This window comes from Pan paniscus, chromosome 2 (assembly GCF_029289425.2).
Source record: "Pan paniscus chromosome 2, NHGRI_mPanPan1-v2.0_pri, whole genome shotgun sequence".
NCBI classification, from domain to species: domain Eukaryota; kingdom Metazoa; phylum Chordata; class Mammalia; order Primates; family Hominidae; genus Pan; species Pan paniscus.
Genome location: NC_085926.1, coordinates 15,015,276 through 15,034,453, shown reverse-complemented (window position 1 = coordinate 15,034,453; position 19,178 = coordinate 15,015,276). Strand labels below are relative to the sequence as shown.

General features: G+C 44.4%; 2 protein-coding genes across 11 annotated transcripts in view; one reads left to right on the top strand and one right to left on the bottom strand.

Annotated features, from left to right (window-relative positions):
* MRPS25 (mitochondrial ribosomal protein S25) overlaps positions 1-19,178 on the top strand; it is a 55,889-nt gene that overhangs the window by 14,998 nt on the left and 21,713 nt on the right. The window lies entirely within an intron of this gene.
* The window catches only part of NR2C2 (nuclear receptor subfamily 2 group C member 2), a 104,554-nt gene continuing 86,305 nt past the window's right edge, over positions 930-19,178 (bottom strand). For all 8 annotated transcript variants that reach the window (XM_063602721.1, XM_063602722.1, XM_034955884.3 and 5 more), the window contains 5 exons: positions 17,663-17,784; positions 15,359-15,498; positions 12,055-12,192; positions 10,967-11,072; positions 930-7,373 (listed from right to left, as the gene is read on the bottom strand). In XM_063602721.1, coding sequence (XP_063458791.1) covers positions 7,199-7,373; positions 10,967-11,072; positions 12,055-12,192; positions 15,359-15,498; positions 17,663-17,784 — 681 coding nt within the window. In that variant the 3' untranslated portion in view covers positions 930-7,198. The remainder of the gene's footprint in view (positions 7,374-10,966; positions 11,073-12,054; positions 12,193-15,358; positions 15,499-17,662; positions 17,785-19,178) is intronic.

The window sequence follows — 19,178 nt, the reverse complement described above, 5'->3', positions numbered from 1 at the left end:
AGGCAGCAGATAATTTGTGGAAATAAACATTATTTTCTTTTTTTGTTCCCTGTAGGCTACTTGATCCTGGATAGTTTCTCTTTAAACCTTTGTCTTTCCCTATTTTGTTTAGTAGTGATGAAAGATGGGTTTAAAATATACAGAAATGGGAGAAAATTAATTAGAGAAAATGTGAGGATTTTATAATTGATAACATGTTCTTAATTTTATTTGCACAAGCAGTGTTCACAGCCTTATTCTGAAGTGACCACTTTTCTTCTCTTTGAGGCACTACCTGGCAGCACAATCTAAACCTGTATCATCTGCTGTGGTCCCAGTTACTCAGGAGGCTGAGGCAGGAGGATCACTTGAGCCCAGGAGGTTGAGGCTGGAGTGAGCCATGACTGTACCACTGCATTCCAGCCTGGGTGACGGAGTGAGGCCCTATCTGGCTGCCAGTGAGTTCTGTCATGCATCAGACTTTGGACCTCAGAATTTTCACCTGGAACATGAGAGGTCAGATGACATAATGAATATGTTCTAACTTCTGAAACTTTTGGAGCTTGTTTTTGCCCTTGATAGCACGTATCCTTAGAGAATAAGCTTGCCAATTTAAGGCCTGTCTGTAATGGCATCTGAATGTTCCAGCAGCCTAACTGTGCTCTGCTCCAGAAACATGTGTGTGGCTTCCCTACCTCCACACCAAGGAGCTGCCTTGCTGGGTGGATGTAAAGACTGTCCTGCCAGGGTTTCCCACTAAAGGTATTAGTAAGTCCAGTGGACCACAGAGGGCCCAATCCCTCTTGGCCGCTAAGGCTAAGGTAGGAGCCAGAGAGCTGTAGAGACAGGACCACCAGGATGCTTCATGTCCACAACACAAGAGAGCGCTGCATTGTTTGGGGGCCAGGCATTACTACTATCATGAAGAAAAATGAAGAGCAGGATGCACGTTAGTCTTTAATTCACTTTTAATAGTATAAACCTCATTTAGGTAGTAGTATTAAGCCACAACAATAATGCCACATTGAAACAGCATTTAATAAAATGCATAAAGCTAATTCATGCACTGCAATACTCTATATACAAACACAACAATGCAAATTCTTCTTCAAGACTGAAGACATTGATTAGATATAAAATTCAGTTTAAAAAGAACATGCTATTTTTTAAATGCCATCACATAAACAAAGTGATTTCACAGGGAGAAGAAAGCTGTATAAAGCTGCAGCTTTCAGCAGGTTTTAAACCTGGCATTAAAATGTAATGGCAAAACCAATATTTTCTATATTGTGAAGGGCAAAGGTTACAGAAACGGTCCCAAGAAAATCTAACACCCAAATTTTCCTTTGATAGATAGATGCCTTTAAAAGGGCTGGTAATGCAGTTACATTCTAACAGAGAAGTCCAAACTACAGGTAAAAACTACGGCTTGTACTGTGAAAAATGTGCAGCTTTTCAGTTATAAAACTAGTTGAACACTGGTTTACAAGATAATCCGTAGAACAGAGAGACTGTAGAAAAATATTCCAGCACTTGAGTTGTGTGTGGCAGCAGCATTTGAGTCCATGAATGCTATGGTCATTAAAATAATTGATTATACTTTCCTAAAGAAAAGCCATTTTTTAATGCAAAGTCTACTACTTCCAAATGTTATTCCAAACATTAAATTTTAACAGTCTATCAATCAATAAATGTTGAACATCTTTTTCTATTTTGCATGTATAAATATCAAGACACCAAAATTATTTATAGCTGGGCATTAAAAATATCTGACATTTTTCTCCCTGCAAAGATACTTTTCTTAAGCTCACACTTTAATTATTTGTAGACTGCTGTTAAGCTAAATAGCCCCAAAGGGAAATTTTAATTTTAATTCATTTAGAGACTGTCAAGTTTCCAATTGCATTTTAACTAGAAAGCCACTTTCAATAGCGTGATTGTCACGACAGGCTATGACGGGGAAAGGTCGCACAATCTTGTGGGATGAGGCCAGTGAAATAGAAGCTTTCTCTACATCAAAAACAGGGAAGCTGAAGGCTAAATGACCCACTGTCTCACAAAAGGCACTGAGTACTATGGTCTCATAAAGTGTTTTTAAAACATTTTGATAACTTATTTTAAAAAGAAAAAGAGGAAACTGTGGATTATGTGAGTTTTTGCAGCAATCTAGTGATTCCTTCCAGCAGGCCCCTGCTTCCCAGGTCTATGAGCAACTACTGCTGGGCCAGGCCCTGGCTCTCAAGGGCCGAGTCTCAGTTTAAGGCCAGATTAAGGGGGAAAATTCATCCGAGTAGACCTGGACGAGGAAAATTTGGTATCTGTAGCTTTTAAGGGCACACATATCCATATTAAAATGCAATTCTTATCTGAAAATTTAAAATCATAACTTATAGAAAGGAGTTAAAGTCATTTACATGCTTACAGTTAGAGAAGTAACTTGAGATCTGTAGCTTATATGCCGCAAAAGTTAGCCATCAACATCCATGCTTAGTTTTAAAGAATAATACTTGGTAGGTTGTTTATTTTTAACTGGCGATAGAAAGATGGGAATTACTATTTGTTCAGTCATAGGACAGTGCCCCACATCTTGCTGACTGAGCACAGCGCAAGCCTGGGAAATTGCTACCATCTTTGGGAGTCAGGCCTCACTGACACAGACCGTTCTGAATCTCTGACCGTGACGCCTGTCTCTGGGCTACTCAACAGAGCTGAATAGCTGGGAAGGCTGATGGCTCAACCCAACTGCCAAGTTCCTTCCAGGTAGGGCCATGAATAGGTGCATGAAAAGGTTAAAAATTCCCACTTAGTTTTGGATATTAAGATAAACTGTCTTCCAGCTTCCTGGCTCTTGTCCGAACCTAGAGAATATACGGAAATGTCACCCTGTCAGAACCTCTTCTGCCTGGAATTCTTCCTTTTGCAGAGTGGAGATTCTGACTTCATGGCCCTTCCCAGGCAGGCTCACCCAAAGGAAAATGGAGTGAAGAAAATCACCAGCAAATCTTCCCTGCCGAGGGATCTTGGAACACCCATATCAGTTTACATTAGCAACTTTATGAAAAACTCTCTTTAAAGGAAAGTTTGGATACATGTCTGTATACATAATATACATCTATGTACACATACACACACTATATACACTGTACATATGGAGAGGATATAAACACATGTACATTCATTCAGTCTTACAGCCTAGAAACCTGTACACGCACAATGCTGCTGAAGGGACCCAGGGCTGGACATGCGAAGTGCACGCTGGTGGGAGGCACACAATGAGAAGGTCCAGACCCTGTGTACAAAAGACCCAAACCAACCCTGTCTTGATGAGGGGTTGGCTTTAAAAATTTACATCAAAGTTAAGACATTTTCAAAGAGCCTCATAACTGAGAGAATGGAAGCTGGATAAAGGAAGCACGTGGGGCATCTGCTCTGCTGGCTCAGGCATTCCCAGGGCCCAGTGGGCACTGCCTTCCCTGGGAGAAAAGTGGCTGTCAGATGATGAGACTTCCTATGACCTGGACTAAGAGAAGAGTTAAAATGTTACCTATGACCCCATTGCACATAAAGTCATTTACACTGGAAAGTGGGCAACAAGCTTCTGGACTCCAATGAGATCAGGTCCCAGAACATGGATGTACAGATGTGGCATGAACTGCTGATTGCGGCCAGGGGCTGGAAGCCCTGCAGAGGGTGGGCTGTGAGCAAGAATGCTCTGCAGGAAATATCCTCAAAGGACTATGAAAGTAAAAGCACTAGAAACAGCTAGAGTCCTTAGAATTTTTTGCTCCTTGCCGTAACTATCCCCCAAACAAGTAAGACAGCTAATAAGTATGTGTGTAGCGTGGATATTGCCTTGAGATTAAGGAGCCTAACGCATCCACTGTTAACACCATGGCTGGTGTCCTAACTGCCTCAGAAGAGTCCACATTCAATACTGACAATGACAAGCTAAAAATCAGTCCCTCTTGAGGGCAATTACACATCTTAGAAGTGACTACACCTGAAATTAAATATAAAGCCCAGAACAGCAAAAGAACCTCAAACCACAGCCTTATGGCAAGGGTTAGACAATAAATGTAACCCCTCAGGACACAGAAATGTCAAATTAGGAGAGTATGGTAGGTAACACACTTCCTTAAAAACACCTTCCAGGAGTAACTTGAAAAGTATTACTTGCTCAACTAATTTGGTCTTTCAAAAAATCTCTTCCTGTCCTGTTTTATGCTAATGTGTAATGATCTCCACCATTTTCAACATCTATCTGTCTTAACCCAACATTATCTGAGATACTTCTGGAAAAGAGCTCACTTAACTGATGGACAGCATGTGTCTGTCCCACCTCTCTGAGCCAGCTGCCTCTCCTCATTGAGGGAGGAGCAGCCAGGCCAGTAGAAGAGGGAGCATGAACGTGGCTCCATGGAGTTCAGTAACCAGAGGACAGGTCTCACTTCATGAAACCCAAAGTTTCACAAACTGCTAATAAGGGCTATAAGCCCTGTGAAAGTTGGAGCCCAAATATTTGGTTTGCATCTCTTTAAGTAATTCTTGACTTTGGGCTGACTTTCCTTAACCAACCTGACAGGAGATGAAATGGACCTGCAGTCAAAGGCTTGAAATGAGTTAAAGCAGCAAGAATACAGGTTACGTGGACATGATCCTTAAAGAAAAGGCCACTTCAAAGTAAGGCCAAGAGGATCTCAGAAACCAACCAAGAGGTGTTCAAAGCCCAAAACAGTCCCTGGAATCAGCCATCACCAGCAAGGGGACTTAAAGAGCAGGACCAGGTTAGAATCAGCACCTTTCCAAGCAAAATCACGTTTTCTGCAAGGTTGTTTCACCACAGCCCAACACTTCCTTATCCAGCCTGAGTCTAAGCAGCCTACTGGCTGCCACTGAATGACCTGGGAATGAGAGGAGGGGCTGGTGGAGACCTTTTCACCAACACCAAGAACTGGGATCTGAAAGCTGTTATGCTTGTATTCCCAGGGAACTGCAACATGGCCCTCATGGTCACGCTCAAGGATCAAAACGACGGAAGGCAGGCAACAATCTGTGTTAGAGGCACCGCTGAGCTGCAGGATGCCTGCTACTAAAAGCCTTCACAAGCAGAAATGAAACAAACCTGCCCTAATTCCATTGTCTCAGCTGGTTTTTTGTCTTAATTTTGAAACTGAAAACACATCAGGGTTAGAAAAGTAAAAATTACTTTAAGCTGGCAAAATTAAATCCTTTCCATCATTTTATAATGGCCACTCCCACTACTCTCCAAAATTTGCTGCCAAGGCAAGAATTATAAAATGATATAATTAAATCCAAACAAGAATTTAGAAGTTGGAAACACTGTTCCCACTTACCCTACTAACACTGACTTGCGTAAAGTGCTGCTAACCCTTCAGGATCAAGCATCCTGTTCTGCCTTGAGCCTGCAGCAGCTTCCATTCTGTCCAATGTGGCACCTCAGGGGCGTCTGTAGCTGGCCAGACTGCACCCCTGTGGACCACGTGTGGCGCCAGCCTGAGCCAGATCAGAGCACCTGTGAGTCAGGGGAGTGTCCAGGGATCTTTTTGGATATCATCTGATTAACAAATCAAGAGAGGCAAATTTAACCCAACAGGGTGTATTTTCTTAATCTGGACTATTTAAAAAGCAAAAGACAAAGCAATTGACCGGGTCTTCCACATGCCACTGTTCTCAAACAGGAAAAGCTTGCTATATATTCACATCCGTGGGAATTTACGGGTGTTTGAAGTTAGACATAACTTCCTTTTAAGCGCATACTGTTCTTGCTGTAAACTCTGGTTGCTACAATTTATGAGGAGAAAGACTATCACCCTGGAAATTGAGGGTTGTTTTTAAGGAGCAAGCAGCCTGCATTTAAAATGCTCCGGGGTGGTCGGCTGGCACACACCTGGGGGAACCAAAGTGCACAGTGTGCTGGTAACATTAACAGACTTGGCAACAGAGATGCTGAGTCTATACACATTTTTAAAATCTCTGGTATTTAAGGTCAACAGGAAGAAATTGTCCTGAAACCTTCCATCCAGCTTTACCAGGCCCTAACCACTCTCGCCAGGCGGCAGCAGGCTCCTGCCCAGCCCCAGTCCAGCCTCACAGTTATGATGGAGCTGCAGAAACACGAGCCCTTTTCAAGGGGGCATTTGGAGTGGAAAGCCCTGGGAAGGTAACGCTCACACTCCAAGGCCACACTCCTCCATCTGGACAAACACACAAGCACCCCCAATTGTATTGGAAGTACTGTCAAGAGCTCAAAATGCCCACCTTGCACTTTTTGGTCACAAGGCTCCATCTGCCATGAGCGGCGGATGTGACTTGGGGATGTTTTCACTTGCTGGAGGAACTGTACATCTCATTTGGCAGTTAATGTCTGACTAGTTGCAATCCAATTCAGATAACCAGTCATCAGAGGAGAACCCCAGGTTCTAGAGGAGTCTGCAGATGCCCATCAGAGACCAGGACCAAGTAGTCAGGCAACCTGACAAGTGTCTGCTCTATGGCTAGAAGCTTCTGAACTGGGTCACCACCGACTGTGCTACCACACTCCCACTTACTGCATGATGCAAATGAGCCACGTTTCCATTCACAGAATTCAGCTCAACTCCACAACATGTGCACACAATTAGGAATGATGCCTTCTTTTCTTAAACATAAATGATTGTCTCCTGTACCCTAGTGAGTTTTCACAGAAATCATTAGCATTTCGGCAAAAGACATACACAGTTTTCCATTTGCCCTGCCCACAGGCAAGATGTTGCTAACATTACACATTGATAAGTGCTTAGAAAGTGCTAATATTATTACCCTGGTAATTAGTATCTATAATTCCAAGGACTTTTTTTTATATATATACACACATACTATTCTCTTAGGTTCTTTCAGTTTTCTTTAATACTAGTCTCTGACATTATAAAACCTTTTTTTTTGTTTTTTGCCCTTTGAGAATTTCTAAATACAAATTGAGTTAAAAGATTGTTCCAAAATCTGCTGCTTCATCAAAAGGCATTAAAACATTTCTTATGTCAGGAAAGGATCCTACTAGTCTTTTAATTGCTATTGTCTGGGATTAACAGATAAGGAGAAACCAGACAGGAAATGGCTAACATATGGAAATATTTGCACATACCAAAATACCACTACTTTTCTTTGTATGTGAACGGTCCCGGAAGGATTCTGTTGCTCCTTGGCAGGTGTGTGGTTTGCGCTATAGACTGGCTCCGGTGATCTGGCCATTATACTCTGCTGTCTCCATCTTGAGGATGTAGGGGATTATGCTGTCTATCGAAACATTGCCAATGAGACCAGTAAAAAAAAGTTCTTCTGTTATGTTGGAGCTCATCAGCCTGAGTGCCGGCAGGCGAACGAGGATCCGGGCCAATCTATAAAAGGGAGTGTCATTAGAAAAGGAGACTGTTTGATGCCCTTCAACCACAGCTCAGCAAAGGCTCCTGGGGTCCCGTCTGTATTGCACAGAATCAAACCAAACGGATCCACCATCCACCCACCTCTCTTTTCTGATTTCAACAGTTCCTCTTATAGAAATTTATCATGAGAAAAAACCAAATGAGTACAAAATGTATGTACAGATATGTTCCCTTCACTCTTGTTTATTCCAACTCTCCTCACCCCCACCAACAAGAGAAAACCTGGAAATTCATCAACAGAGGACAGGTTAAAGTAGGAGTCTTCATATGATGAACTGCTAGAGACTCATTTAAAAAACGATAATACAAACCTGTATTTACTGACCAGGAAAGACATCCATGACATATTGCTCAATAAAAATTTAAAAGGAGATTATAAAACAGCAAGTATAGATGTGTATATAAAGTATTGGGAAAATGTTCACCACGCTAACAGTTGGGCTCTGGGTATTGGGATTTGAGGTGATTTTTTCTTATTTTTTGTACTGCTCTAATTTCCAGTGTTCATTTAGCATTATAAATAAAGCAGTAAGATAGCTTTCATTTTGAAGAAACTTGGGGTGGAGGGTGCACCACAATGCTGCCCTGGAGGGCCACTGAACACTGTGTATCTCAAGTGTCCCACGTGACCAGGCCATTCCCCAGCCAGGACTGGATCTCAGGTGAGCAAGTGGAGCATGTGCCAGGACTCTACTGCAGTGCCATGTGTGACAGCCCAAACCGGAAACACCCTACCTTTGCATTAGCAGGGAAATAGGAACCATAGACGTATTGTTATTGTATATTACATGAAAAAAGGTTACAAAACCTTTGGTATTTTATGATCCCAATTACAATACATAAAAAATTTCTGGAAGTGAATACGCAAAATGTTAATAGTAGGTATCTGGATAGTGCTTTTTTGTTTTTGTTTTTTTGAGATAGTGTCTTGCTCTGTCATCCAGGCTGCAGTGGAGTGACGTGATCACAGCTCACTGCAACCGCAACCTCCCAGGCTCAAGTGAGTCTCCCACCTCAGACTTCTGAGTAACTGGGACTACAGGTGCACACCACCGCACCTGACTAATTTTTCATTTTTTTCTCATGGAGATGGGGTCTCACTATGTTGCCCAGGGTGGTTTCAAACTCCTGGGCTCAAACAATCCTGCTGCCTCAGTGTCCCAAAGTGTTGGAATTACAGGTGTGAGTCACCACGCCCTGCCCCTGGATAGTGCTTTTTAAAAAGTTTTCTTTTTCCTTTTTCCTTTCTAGAACATTCTAAATTTTTCTAGAGTGAATACTGCTTATTTTTAAAATGGGAAAATGTATTCATACTATGCAGGTAGCATTCCAACACCAGCATCCATTCACTCAGCCACAATGAGTCGCTGTGCTCCAATCTTGCAGGGCACACAAAGGTGTAAGGGACCTGCCATCTCAGCTGGGCCTTAGGGGCTGGCTAAGATTTCTATCAGCAGAGATACAAAGAATGGGGAGGGATGGGAGGCATTTCAGGAGGAATAATCAATATGAGAAAAGGCACAAGGATGGGGAAGAGTAAAAAATGGATATTCCAGACAGTAAATATCAAGATAAAGAAAAAATGAATATGCAAACAGGATGTAAAACACTCTAGGCCCTTTTCTTTGAGAACTATCTCTTGAGTGAATTTCTGAGCCCTATAAGAAAGCCTCCCTTATCATTTTGGGCTCCAAGTAACCTGTCATCACCCTACCCAACCCTGGGTCCCTGACTGGACAGGAGTGACTCATGATGTTTTCAGACACATTGTATCTACTTTCCAAGGCCACAGAATCGCTGCTGTCAAAGTGATTCTTGAGTGTGCTGTGGCTCTGCCAGTAGCCCCAGAGGGCCATTTCCAGCCATCTTTTGGCCATGGGAACTGTGGGGGAGCAGGCCTCTGGCCTCCTAGGAGGACAACCTGACTGTATACCTGGCTGGATGTATAAATTCTGGGTGTGGGTGCATTCCCTGACAGTCCCATTCTCTATGTATTGAGGCTGAAGTTATTCTAGATTCATGATGAAGTCTTCGATGATTCCAGTAGAAAATGGATCTTGCTTTTGTAAAAGCCACATCTGGGCAATAGAAGTGCGCCAAAAGGAGAAGCAGGCTCTTGTCTACCAGCAGGACCAGCCAGCCATAAGACACCCCCAGTCACACCAGAGAAATGACTGGGACTGTCCTGGTTTTAGTGCTGAAAGACTAAGAGCTGGTTACCCTGCTGGGGGGCAAAATCATTTGAGAAGCACTGGGCCAGAAGGGGTAGCCCCCAGGGGCATCTGTGTTCCATGGGGCTCCTGGAGACTGAGGTCTGTGCAGAGGACACATGTCGGGAAGGTGGGCCTGTGTGTCTTCCCAGGCTGTCAATTTTGTTCCAATGTTTATTTTAGGGGGACATGGTGGGGAGGGAAACAGGAAATACTTTACTTGAAAGGGTCTCAGAAATTCATGTAGCTTCTGGTAGGTCAGAAGTTGTCATAGGAAAGCAGCACTCTTCCATCCTTGGCTGGAAAGCCTGCCAATGCATTCTGACCTTTGGCAAATCTGAACAATTTTCCTGCCTAAAGCTGCACGAGAAAGGGTTTTTTTTTGTTTGTTTGTTTTTGTTTTTTGAGAAGGAGTCTCACTCTGTCACCCAGGCTGGAGTGCAGTGGCGTGATCTCAGCTCACTGCAACCTCTGCCCACCCTACCAGGTTCAAGAGATTCTCCTGCCTCAGCCTCCCCAGTAGCTGGGATTACAGGCACCTACCACCGTGCCTGGCTAATTTTTTTTAAAAATATTTTTAGTAGAGACGGGGTTTCACCATCTTGGCCAGGCTGGTCTTGAACTCTTGACCTCGTGATCCACCCGCCTCAGCCTCCCAAAGTGCTGGGATTACAGGCGTGAGCCACCGTGCCCGGTCCTAATTTTTATACACATATTTTTGCTGCACATTAATTACAAATAATACCACTAATTTGCACCCAAACAAACTTTTTTCCATTAGTTTATCTGAGGGTAAAATGACTTTATATAACTCATCCACTCCTTTATAGGGGTCAGATTTGATTTCTGTCAATAAGAATTTTCTGTCAATAAGCACTTTTCTGTCAAGTACTCTAGCACTGCCTCTTCAATGGATGCTGACCAGAGGAGCAGACCTTTCAAACTATTCTGGACAAAGGAATCTCCATTAGAACTCAAGCCTCATGTACAGTGTTAGCCCCAGAACAGGCCACACAGCATCTGTTCCAACTCCTCCAATTAAAGAGTAGCAATCTGAGGCCTCGCTCACAGTCACACAGCAAAACTGGAATCAGCCACAGTCCTGGCCCTCCTGCTGGCACTGTCTACACTCTACACCACCTCTAACATTCAAGAATTATCTCTAGCTCTTGGGAGCTTGGAAAAAACAAAGAAAACTCAAGAATTAGAGTGTGATCCAATGGAGGCTCTATCAGGCTGCTAAAAATGGAAAGGTTAACATAATTTATATTAGAAACTGCAGACTCAGCCACACTCCTTGCAGCCCCAAGCAAGAGCGCATATGCCTGAATGCCTCACCGGTAGGTGTCTTCTGAGTAGGTTTTCTGAACATAGTCCTGCAACTCCATCTGTGCCTTTTCTTGGAATTTTTCAATCTGGCTTGTGCTGGTCAAACCTGGATGATCTGAAAACAGAAAAGTACCCCCCTAGTTCCCTCTGTATTTGAAAAGTCTCACTTGTAGACTTCTTAGTACTTTTAGTCAAACTTCTGCAAACTTCTTAAGTACAACAAATTGAACTCAAAGACTGATCTAGTTTGGGTATTATTAGAACACTGGCTTTTCCTCTGTTTTCTGCCCAGGCCTGAAGTTCCTGGGAGCGGGTCGGGGACCCTGAGTGGATCCCAGTCTGAACAGCCCCACATGATTGGTTCTGGACATCTGGCTTCCTACTACCCTAGAAAACACATAGTTTTAAAAACTATCACATAAAATTACAAATTGTCATTTACTTTCTAAATAATTATATAATTTGTCCCAATTTTATTAGCTATTTTGTTGTTTGTGAGTGAAGGGCTGGGAAGGAAGACAAAAAGGTTAAGCTGTGTCCAACCCCTTACTGTGAGGTGAACAATTAGCCTAAGTGACTTTTCCAGAGGACTTGAGAGAACAGTTAATAAGGGGAGTGAGGCCAGCCCAGGCATCGTGATTGCTGCCTCTTCATCTCCTGCGAACATACCTTTTAGCATGCTCTGCAGCGCTATACACAGTCTGTGGGCAAACAAGTGGAACTTCAATGTGTACTGGATTATATGCGCTAACAAAACTTGGAAACTGGCAAAGGGCCGAAAAAAAAAGAAAGGACATCGGGTGGTAGCACACTTTTGTATGGTGTAGTCTTGTTTGGCCAATGGTTTAATTAGGATACAGATTAAATCTATTCAGTGCGTGACATCATCAGGCACTGCAGCATATTTCTTTGGGGCTGTAAAGGCAAGAATTTAAAAGCATTTATGTATTTATCTAGCAAAACACCTATCATAAGAACACTAGGTCACATACAATCTGCAGGGCTCTTTCTACACCAATGATGACAACATGTTCACGTTCAGAAACATCAGTAGATACAGGTGGAAAAGGGTCATGCATCCCCACCGCATATCTTACCGGGGCTAAAGAGAACTATAGCTTTAAGGTATGCATACTCATAGCCATCTATATCCAGCTTCGCCATGCTGTTACAGAACTCCTGCAGCTTCCAGATGTGCTCCATGACTTGCTTTATCCGGTCACCAGAAAGTTTATCTAGAAACCAACATCACAGATCCTGAGAAAGGCTGGTAAGAACAATAAAACCAGCTTATTTGAGGGGCCACATATGGGAAGAAATGGGACCATTTCACTTTTTAGTGAAAAATCAGTAATCTCAAGGTGAACAAGAGCTTCATTTTCCAGCTGCAGATGAAGTGACAAGAGGTACCCAAATTCTGCTCCAATATGGGTTCTGCCTCAATAACAAATCCCTAGACCCTGCTGCCAGGCAGCTGGCCTGTAGGTGTACATTGTGAATTTCTTTTATTGTGTACCTGAGTAATAATTCCTTTATTCTGAAGACTCACAGCTTATATACTTGGTTAGGTTTTTTAAGTCTCTGCAGGCACCTGAACATTAAATGCTGGTAATTTTTAGTTGTCAAAACAATTTTTTTTGAGTTGGGTGTCTTACTATGTTGCCCAGGCTGAACTTGAATTCATAAGCTCAAGTGATCCTCCCACCTTAGCATCCTGAGGAGCTGGGACTGCAAGTGTGCATCACCATGCCTGGCTTCAGAACAATTTTATATGTTATTTCATTTAATCCTCATGACAATACTTTACTGGCAGTATTAGTATTATTATACTCAGTTAAAAATAAAACTGGCCAGTTGTGGTGGCTCGTGCCTCTCTAGTCCCAATATTTCGGGAGGCCAAGGCAGGAGGCCTGCTTGAGGCCAGGAGTTTGAGACCAGCTTGAGCAACATCATGAGACTCTGTCTCTACAAAAAACAAACACACACACACACACACACAAACAAAAACAAAACAATAACACAACAAAAAACAAAACTAAAGCTCATTTGTGAACAAATCTTACTTAACTTCAATAAAATGTTGTAAGGGGTTTTTTTTTTTTTTGAGTCTCGCTCTGTCCCAGGCTGGAGTGCAGTGACACAATCTTGGCTCACTGCAGCCTCCGCCTCCCAGGTTCAAGCGATTTTCCTACCTCAGCCTCGCAAGTAACTGGGATTACAGGCACTCACCACCATGTCCAGCTAATTTTTGTATTTTTAGTAGAGACAGGGTTTCACCATGTTGGCTAGGCTGATCTTGAACTCCTGACCTCAAGTTATCCACCTGCCTCGGCCTCCCAAAGTGCTGGGATTACAGGCGTAAGCCACCACACCCAGCCTGTTATAGGGTCTTTTAAACTTCACCCTTATGTAACTATTCCAAGGAAATAACTAGAAAAACAAATGTATGACTATGTCACTCACATTCCTAGATATCAAACACCTGGAATGCCCAATTAAAAGTGAAATTCCAAGCCTAGGCAGCACAGTGAAACCTCACCTCTATTAAAAAATATACAAATTATCTGGGTGTGATGGCACATGCCCGTAGTCCCAGCTACTTGGGAGGCTGAGGCAGGAGGATCACTTGAGCCCAGGGGTTCAACGCTGTAGTGAGCTATGATTGCTACTGCACTCCAGCCTGGCAACACAGAAAGACTGTATCAAAAAACAAACAAACAAAAAAACAACAACAAAAACTTCCACTTCAGCTACAAGTGTAGATTTTCAGTGTTACTTCGAATCCTGGGCATGACAGTGGTCTTCAGAGTGTTGCAGACATGCTACACATGGAGAGACTACAATGGCTGCCTCCTATTCCTGACACTGCTGGTGTTTTGAACACCAAATACTAGATAGTTGCCACAGATCTCACTAGAAAAGTTGTTCGTTCACTCTTAAGGAGCAGCCTGGGTGAGGTACGTATGTCCTGGACTAGGGGGTCAGCATGGTGCAGGTTTGTGCCCTAGTTTGTTTTTGTTTTTGAAATAGTTTCGCTCTGTCACCCAGGCTGCAGTGCAGTGGCACAGTCTCGGCTCACTGCAACCTCTGCCTCCTGGGTTCAAGTGATTCTCATGCCTCAGCCTCCCGAGTAGCTGGAATTACAGGCATGCGCCACCATGCCCGGCTAATTTTTGTTTTTTGGAGACAGAGTCTCGCTCTGTTGCCCAGGCTGCAGTGCAGTGGCGTGATCTCGGCTCACTGCAACCTCCACCTCCCAGGTTCAAGTGGTTCTCCCGCCTCAGCTTCCCAAGTAGCTGGGATTACAGATGCCCACCATCACGCCTGGCTAATTTTTTGTATTTTTAGTAGAGACGAGGTTTCGCCATGTTGCCCAGGCTGGTTTCGAACGCCCAAGCTCAGGCAATCCACCCGCCTTGGCCTCCCAAAGTGCTGGGATTATAGGTGTGAGCCACTGCACCCAGCCTCTTGTTTTGTATTTTTAGTAGAGAAGGGGTTTCACCATGTTGGCCAAGCTGGACTGTCCTGACCTCCAGTGATCCCCCGTCTTGGCCTCCCAAAGTGCTGGGATTACAGGAGTGAGCCACTGCACCCAGCCTGTGCCCTAGTTTTTGTACTTACTGTTTCATCTGGGGCAAGCCAGGGACCTTATCAGGGCCTCAGTTCCTCCATAGGGAAAAACGAGGTAATAGTCCCTACTTTATAGGGTTGTGAGGATCTGTGAACTATTATACATGAGAAAAGTAACCTGTCAATGAAGATGAAAATATCAGCTGTGATTATTCTGAAAACATCACTAAATGCCTATCAAGAAGTTGACCTTTTCCATTTTTTTCTTCATATTAATCGTATGAAGAGGGCAGTCTGGCAGAAATTTACATATTCTGACTGATAAGCCTCCTAACATTCATTCATTCGTTGAGATGGGATCTTGCTCTATTACCCAGGCTGGAGTACCTGGAATGATCACAGCTCACTGCAGCCTCAAACTCTGGGCTCAAGCAATCCTCCTGCCTCAGCCTCCTGAGTATCTGGGACTACAGGCAGATGCCACCAGGCCTGGCTAATTTCTTGTACTTTTTGTAAAGACAAGGTCTCGTTATGTTGCCCAGACTGGTCTCAAACTCCTGGGCTCAAGTGATCCTCCTGCCTGGCCTAACAAAGTGTTAGGATTACAGGCGTGAGCCACCATGCCCAGCCCAAAGGTTCCATACCTTAACAGTCAAACTTCTCTCAGCCTATGGATGCTGTGGGAAACTGAGGCTATCCAATTTGCTATGTTGCCAGCCTGGGTCAACAAAGGTGTCTTTGACATGAGCCTCCAACCAGGGGGCTGGGCTCTGCTCCATGGCCACCAGGCTGAACCAAGACACACCCCAGCCCCAAGTCCCTGTGCCCTACCTTCCTGGATGCTGTTCTGCAGGTGGTTGACAATGGCAGCCAGGATGGTGGAGAGACTCATGACCTGGGCACACTGGGCCAGGCCGAGGGTGAAGAGCTCATTCCAGCAGGCCCGCACCAGGCTGGTGTTGCAGTCCTGCCTAGGAATATAGAAAGGAGTCTGAGTGTGGTGTGTGTTGGCATTTCTCCAAGGTTGTGGGGCATCCAGGCACTAAGTCCCAGCATTTCCCAAACAGGTGAATTCAGCAAGTGTTTGTTGAAGTGCTATCCAGGATCATTCTTCAAGAAAAGGATGAAGTCTATGAATAAGTCTATGAATGTTTTAACTAAAATCCTTCTAATGATCAACTATTCTCTTAAAAAACATTCTTTAAATAATAAAAAAATTTTTATAGGTATGGCCAAACCATCATTACCTACAGCCTTCAAAAGCCTCAGCATCCTGGATTGACTGTCCCAGGAGATGGTATCAGTTACTTAGGTCCTGCAGCCAAGGTCATGAGAGGCTACGGGGACCAAAAGACTGAGATAAGTACAGATTCTGAAGGGCAGAAACATGCCCTGCAACCTTACAGGGCAGGAGGCAGGCTTTGTGCTGGATCCGAGACTGAAGCAGGGAGGATGAGGGTCCAGCTAAGGCCGCTTCCAGCCCTGCCCTGGCTAACTTCTACTCAGTTAGTCAGCAAAGTTGGCACATCACAAAACAATACATCCTTATTCTCAGAAACCCCTAAATTGCATTCCCTCACCTGTCTCAAGATTTCAGGAGGCCGGAGAAACTGGGCTGTCTTGACAAAGCTGTTTCTTCCAGTTGCCTTAAGTGTGGCCCAGCCACAGGAAGGCAGTGAGAACCAGGGCTACTGCACTGGGTCATTCCCAAATGCCCCAGATGCACATCTAGTATTTTACTATGATCACTGCCCTGAACACTAACTTATGAAAAACAGTACATGAAACGTAAATGAAACCACTTTAAATGTGGTAGCACATTTTATCTAGCCTGGACTGAGAAACTCTGTGGAGGAGGTTCCAAATTACCCAACTAGAAAAAGTACACTCAGGGCAGTGGGTAACCATGTTTTAACCTCATTTTAAAAATCTCAGGTACCTATCAGTACTATTAACTGTGGACTGTGGTGTTATTGGAAAAAAAAAAAAAAAAAAAAGCCTGAGGTTACACCACCTACCAGATAGTAGCAAGGGGTAGGCCATTCTCCCAAAGAGCTAACAATGAAACTCCTAATACTTGTTTAGCAGTCACTACCTGTCTAATTCTCCCTGGAGAATGAGACAATTCTGACTGCCTTTCCTTTAATCATGGAGGGAGGTGACCATTCTAACAACTACTCAGGACACATCCCACACCATCTGACCCACAGAACCACACTGCCTTCTGCTGAGTCCCTTGCTTGCCAGGCACTGGGTTAAGAGCTTTATAGATCTTAAACCCACGCGAGGATTCTACAATGAGAAACTGGAGGCTCAGAGAGGTAAAGTGACTTGCACAAGGCCACACAGCTGACAAGCCCTATTCTTATGGCCCGACAACCAGGTCTGTTTGCCCCAAAGACAATAGTGTCAACTACTAGACAACCCTGCCCTCCATTCTAGTGTTTTCCACATATTACCTAAGGATGGTTACTCTGCAATATGCAATGACTCTCATTGTATTTCCATTTTTATATGGTTACTTATCTTTCAACCAGACTGCCAGCCACCTGATGGCACGGTGGCAGCTGCACCAGCTGCACAGCACTTGGCACACTGGCAGAGCCGATGCTGGTATTTAGAGGAGAAACATACACAAGTGGTACTCAAGAAAGCAAGAAAAGGGGGGGGGTTTCCTGTAGAGATGACACCAGGTTCTGTACTACTCAATGTGCCAATTGGCACTGTGGCTTGTGTGAGATTGTAAATCCATGTTTGAGGAAACAGCTGATTCACATTCACCTTATTAAGGCCTAGGCACAGTTCCCGGCCTGGCTTCAGTTTGTTGAGTCACACTGTGCATAGCACAGTGCTGGGGACTACCCTTGCCTTCTACATTCTTCTCCATCCCCAGCTCCTAGCACCAAATCCTTGGTGTATCTAGGAGGCTCCATAAAGGTTAGAGGAACATTGCAGAACTGGCAACTGGTAATCCTGCTACCAGTCCACTAACTATATTTAATAAAAAACTCAGGGTCCTTTGAATGAGGTCATAGGAACAGTCAAACTAGACAGGCCCTCAGAGTTCTTCCAGGTCATTCCTAGGGAGAGGAAGGCTCCTGCCCGAGGATACATGCACAGCAAGAGGCCACTTACCCAAGTGCCTGAAAGGCTGGGATTGACCGAGCCCAGTGCATTGAGAGGAAAAGCAGACGGGATGCAGACTCACAGATGTAGTGCACGTTGAGGTACTCTGGCATTGGACTGGGCATTGTTAGCTGGAAAAGAGGAGGCACATGGCACAGGAGGTGAAGGAAGGACAGGGGATGGTTTTGTCTGTCAACATGTATCCCTGTCATGCTTCAATAGCAGTGGCATCTAGAGTTGCTGTCTGATTCTGAAGTCCCATGCAGTTGGGGGGCTTGCACGGACTCCCCATGTTTTCTTGCTCAGTGAACTAGGGTCTAATGGGCCTTGGAATGTGGTCCATAAGCCTAAGGGGATCTTCCCAGCCCACCCCCACAAAAACATACTCCTCAAGTCTTGCCTCAGCTAAACTGTTATTTGTTCTATGGCAATTCCATTTTAAGCCATAGGTTAAGGTCTAAATTAAATCTGGGGAACAGGGGCCAGGTGCGGGTGGCTCATGCCTGTAATCCCAGCACTTTGGGAGGCTGAGGCAGGCAGATCACCTGATGTCAGGAGTTCGAGACCAGCCTGGGCAACATAGTGAAACCCTGTCTCTATTAAAAATACAAAAATTAGCCAGGTGTGGTGGCATGCACCTGTAGTTCCAGCTACTTTGGAGGCTGAGGCAGGAGAATCGCTTGAACCCAGGAGGTGGAGGTTGTGGTGAACCAAGATTGTACCACTGCACTCCAGTATGGGTGACAGTGAGACTCAGTCTCAAAAAAAAAAAAAAAAAATCTGGGTAACAGGGGCCAACTTCATGGACTAGCAGGCATTTTGGGAGATGGTCTTAAGGTAGCAGTAAGTAAGAGCTAAGCAGCTCATGTGATAGGAGCACTTTGGGAGGCTGAGGTGGGAGGATTGCTTGAGGCCAAGTGTTTGAGACCAGCTTGGGCAACATATCAAGGACACCATCTCTACAAAAAATAAAAATAAAAATTAGCTGGGCATGGTGGTGCATGCCTATAGTCCTAGCTACTTGGGAGGCTGAGGCAGGAGGATCACCTGAGCCCAGGAGTTCAAGACCAGGAGTTTGAGTTTACAGTGAGCCACAATCACATCACTACGCTTCAGCCTACGTATTTGTTTAAAAAAAAAAATACTGGGGGAAAAGGAGGACTCAGCAGTCTGGAGACCTAGAGACTGAGAGGGCTTCAGGTACCCTCTGAGTGTCCTGTAGAAAAAGTGAGACCAGTGAATGACAGCACGGGGAAGACCCATGAGGCCTTAACAGCACTCTTCAAGGGATCTACTTTCTGTGGCTCTAGAGGGCAGAGCAGTCAGGATCAATGGCTGGCTGCCTGCTTGTTGTAGATATATGAGGGTTTCTATGACACAGAGAAGAGACAAAAGTGCCTGCCTGAGCCCATGGGGCAGCCAGGCAGTCACGGAGAGGCAGAGGCAGAGCATTCAGCCCTCAGCAGTTACCACTATGTCAGCCTGTCTTAGTAATGATGGGCCACGCCTGCTTCATGGTTACCTT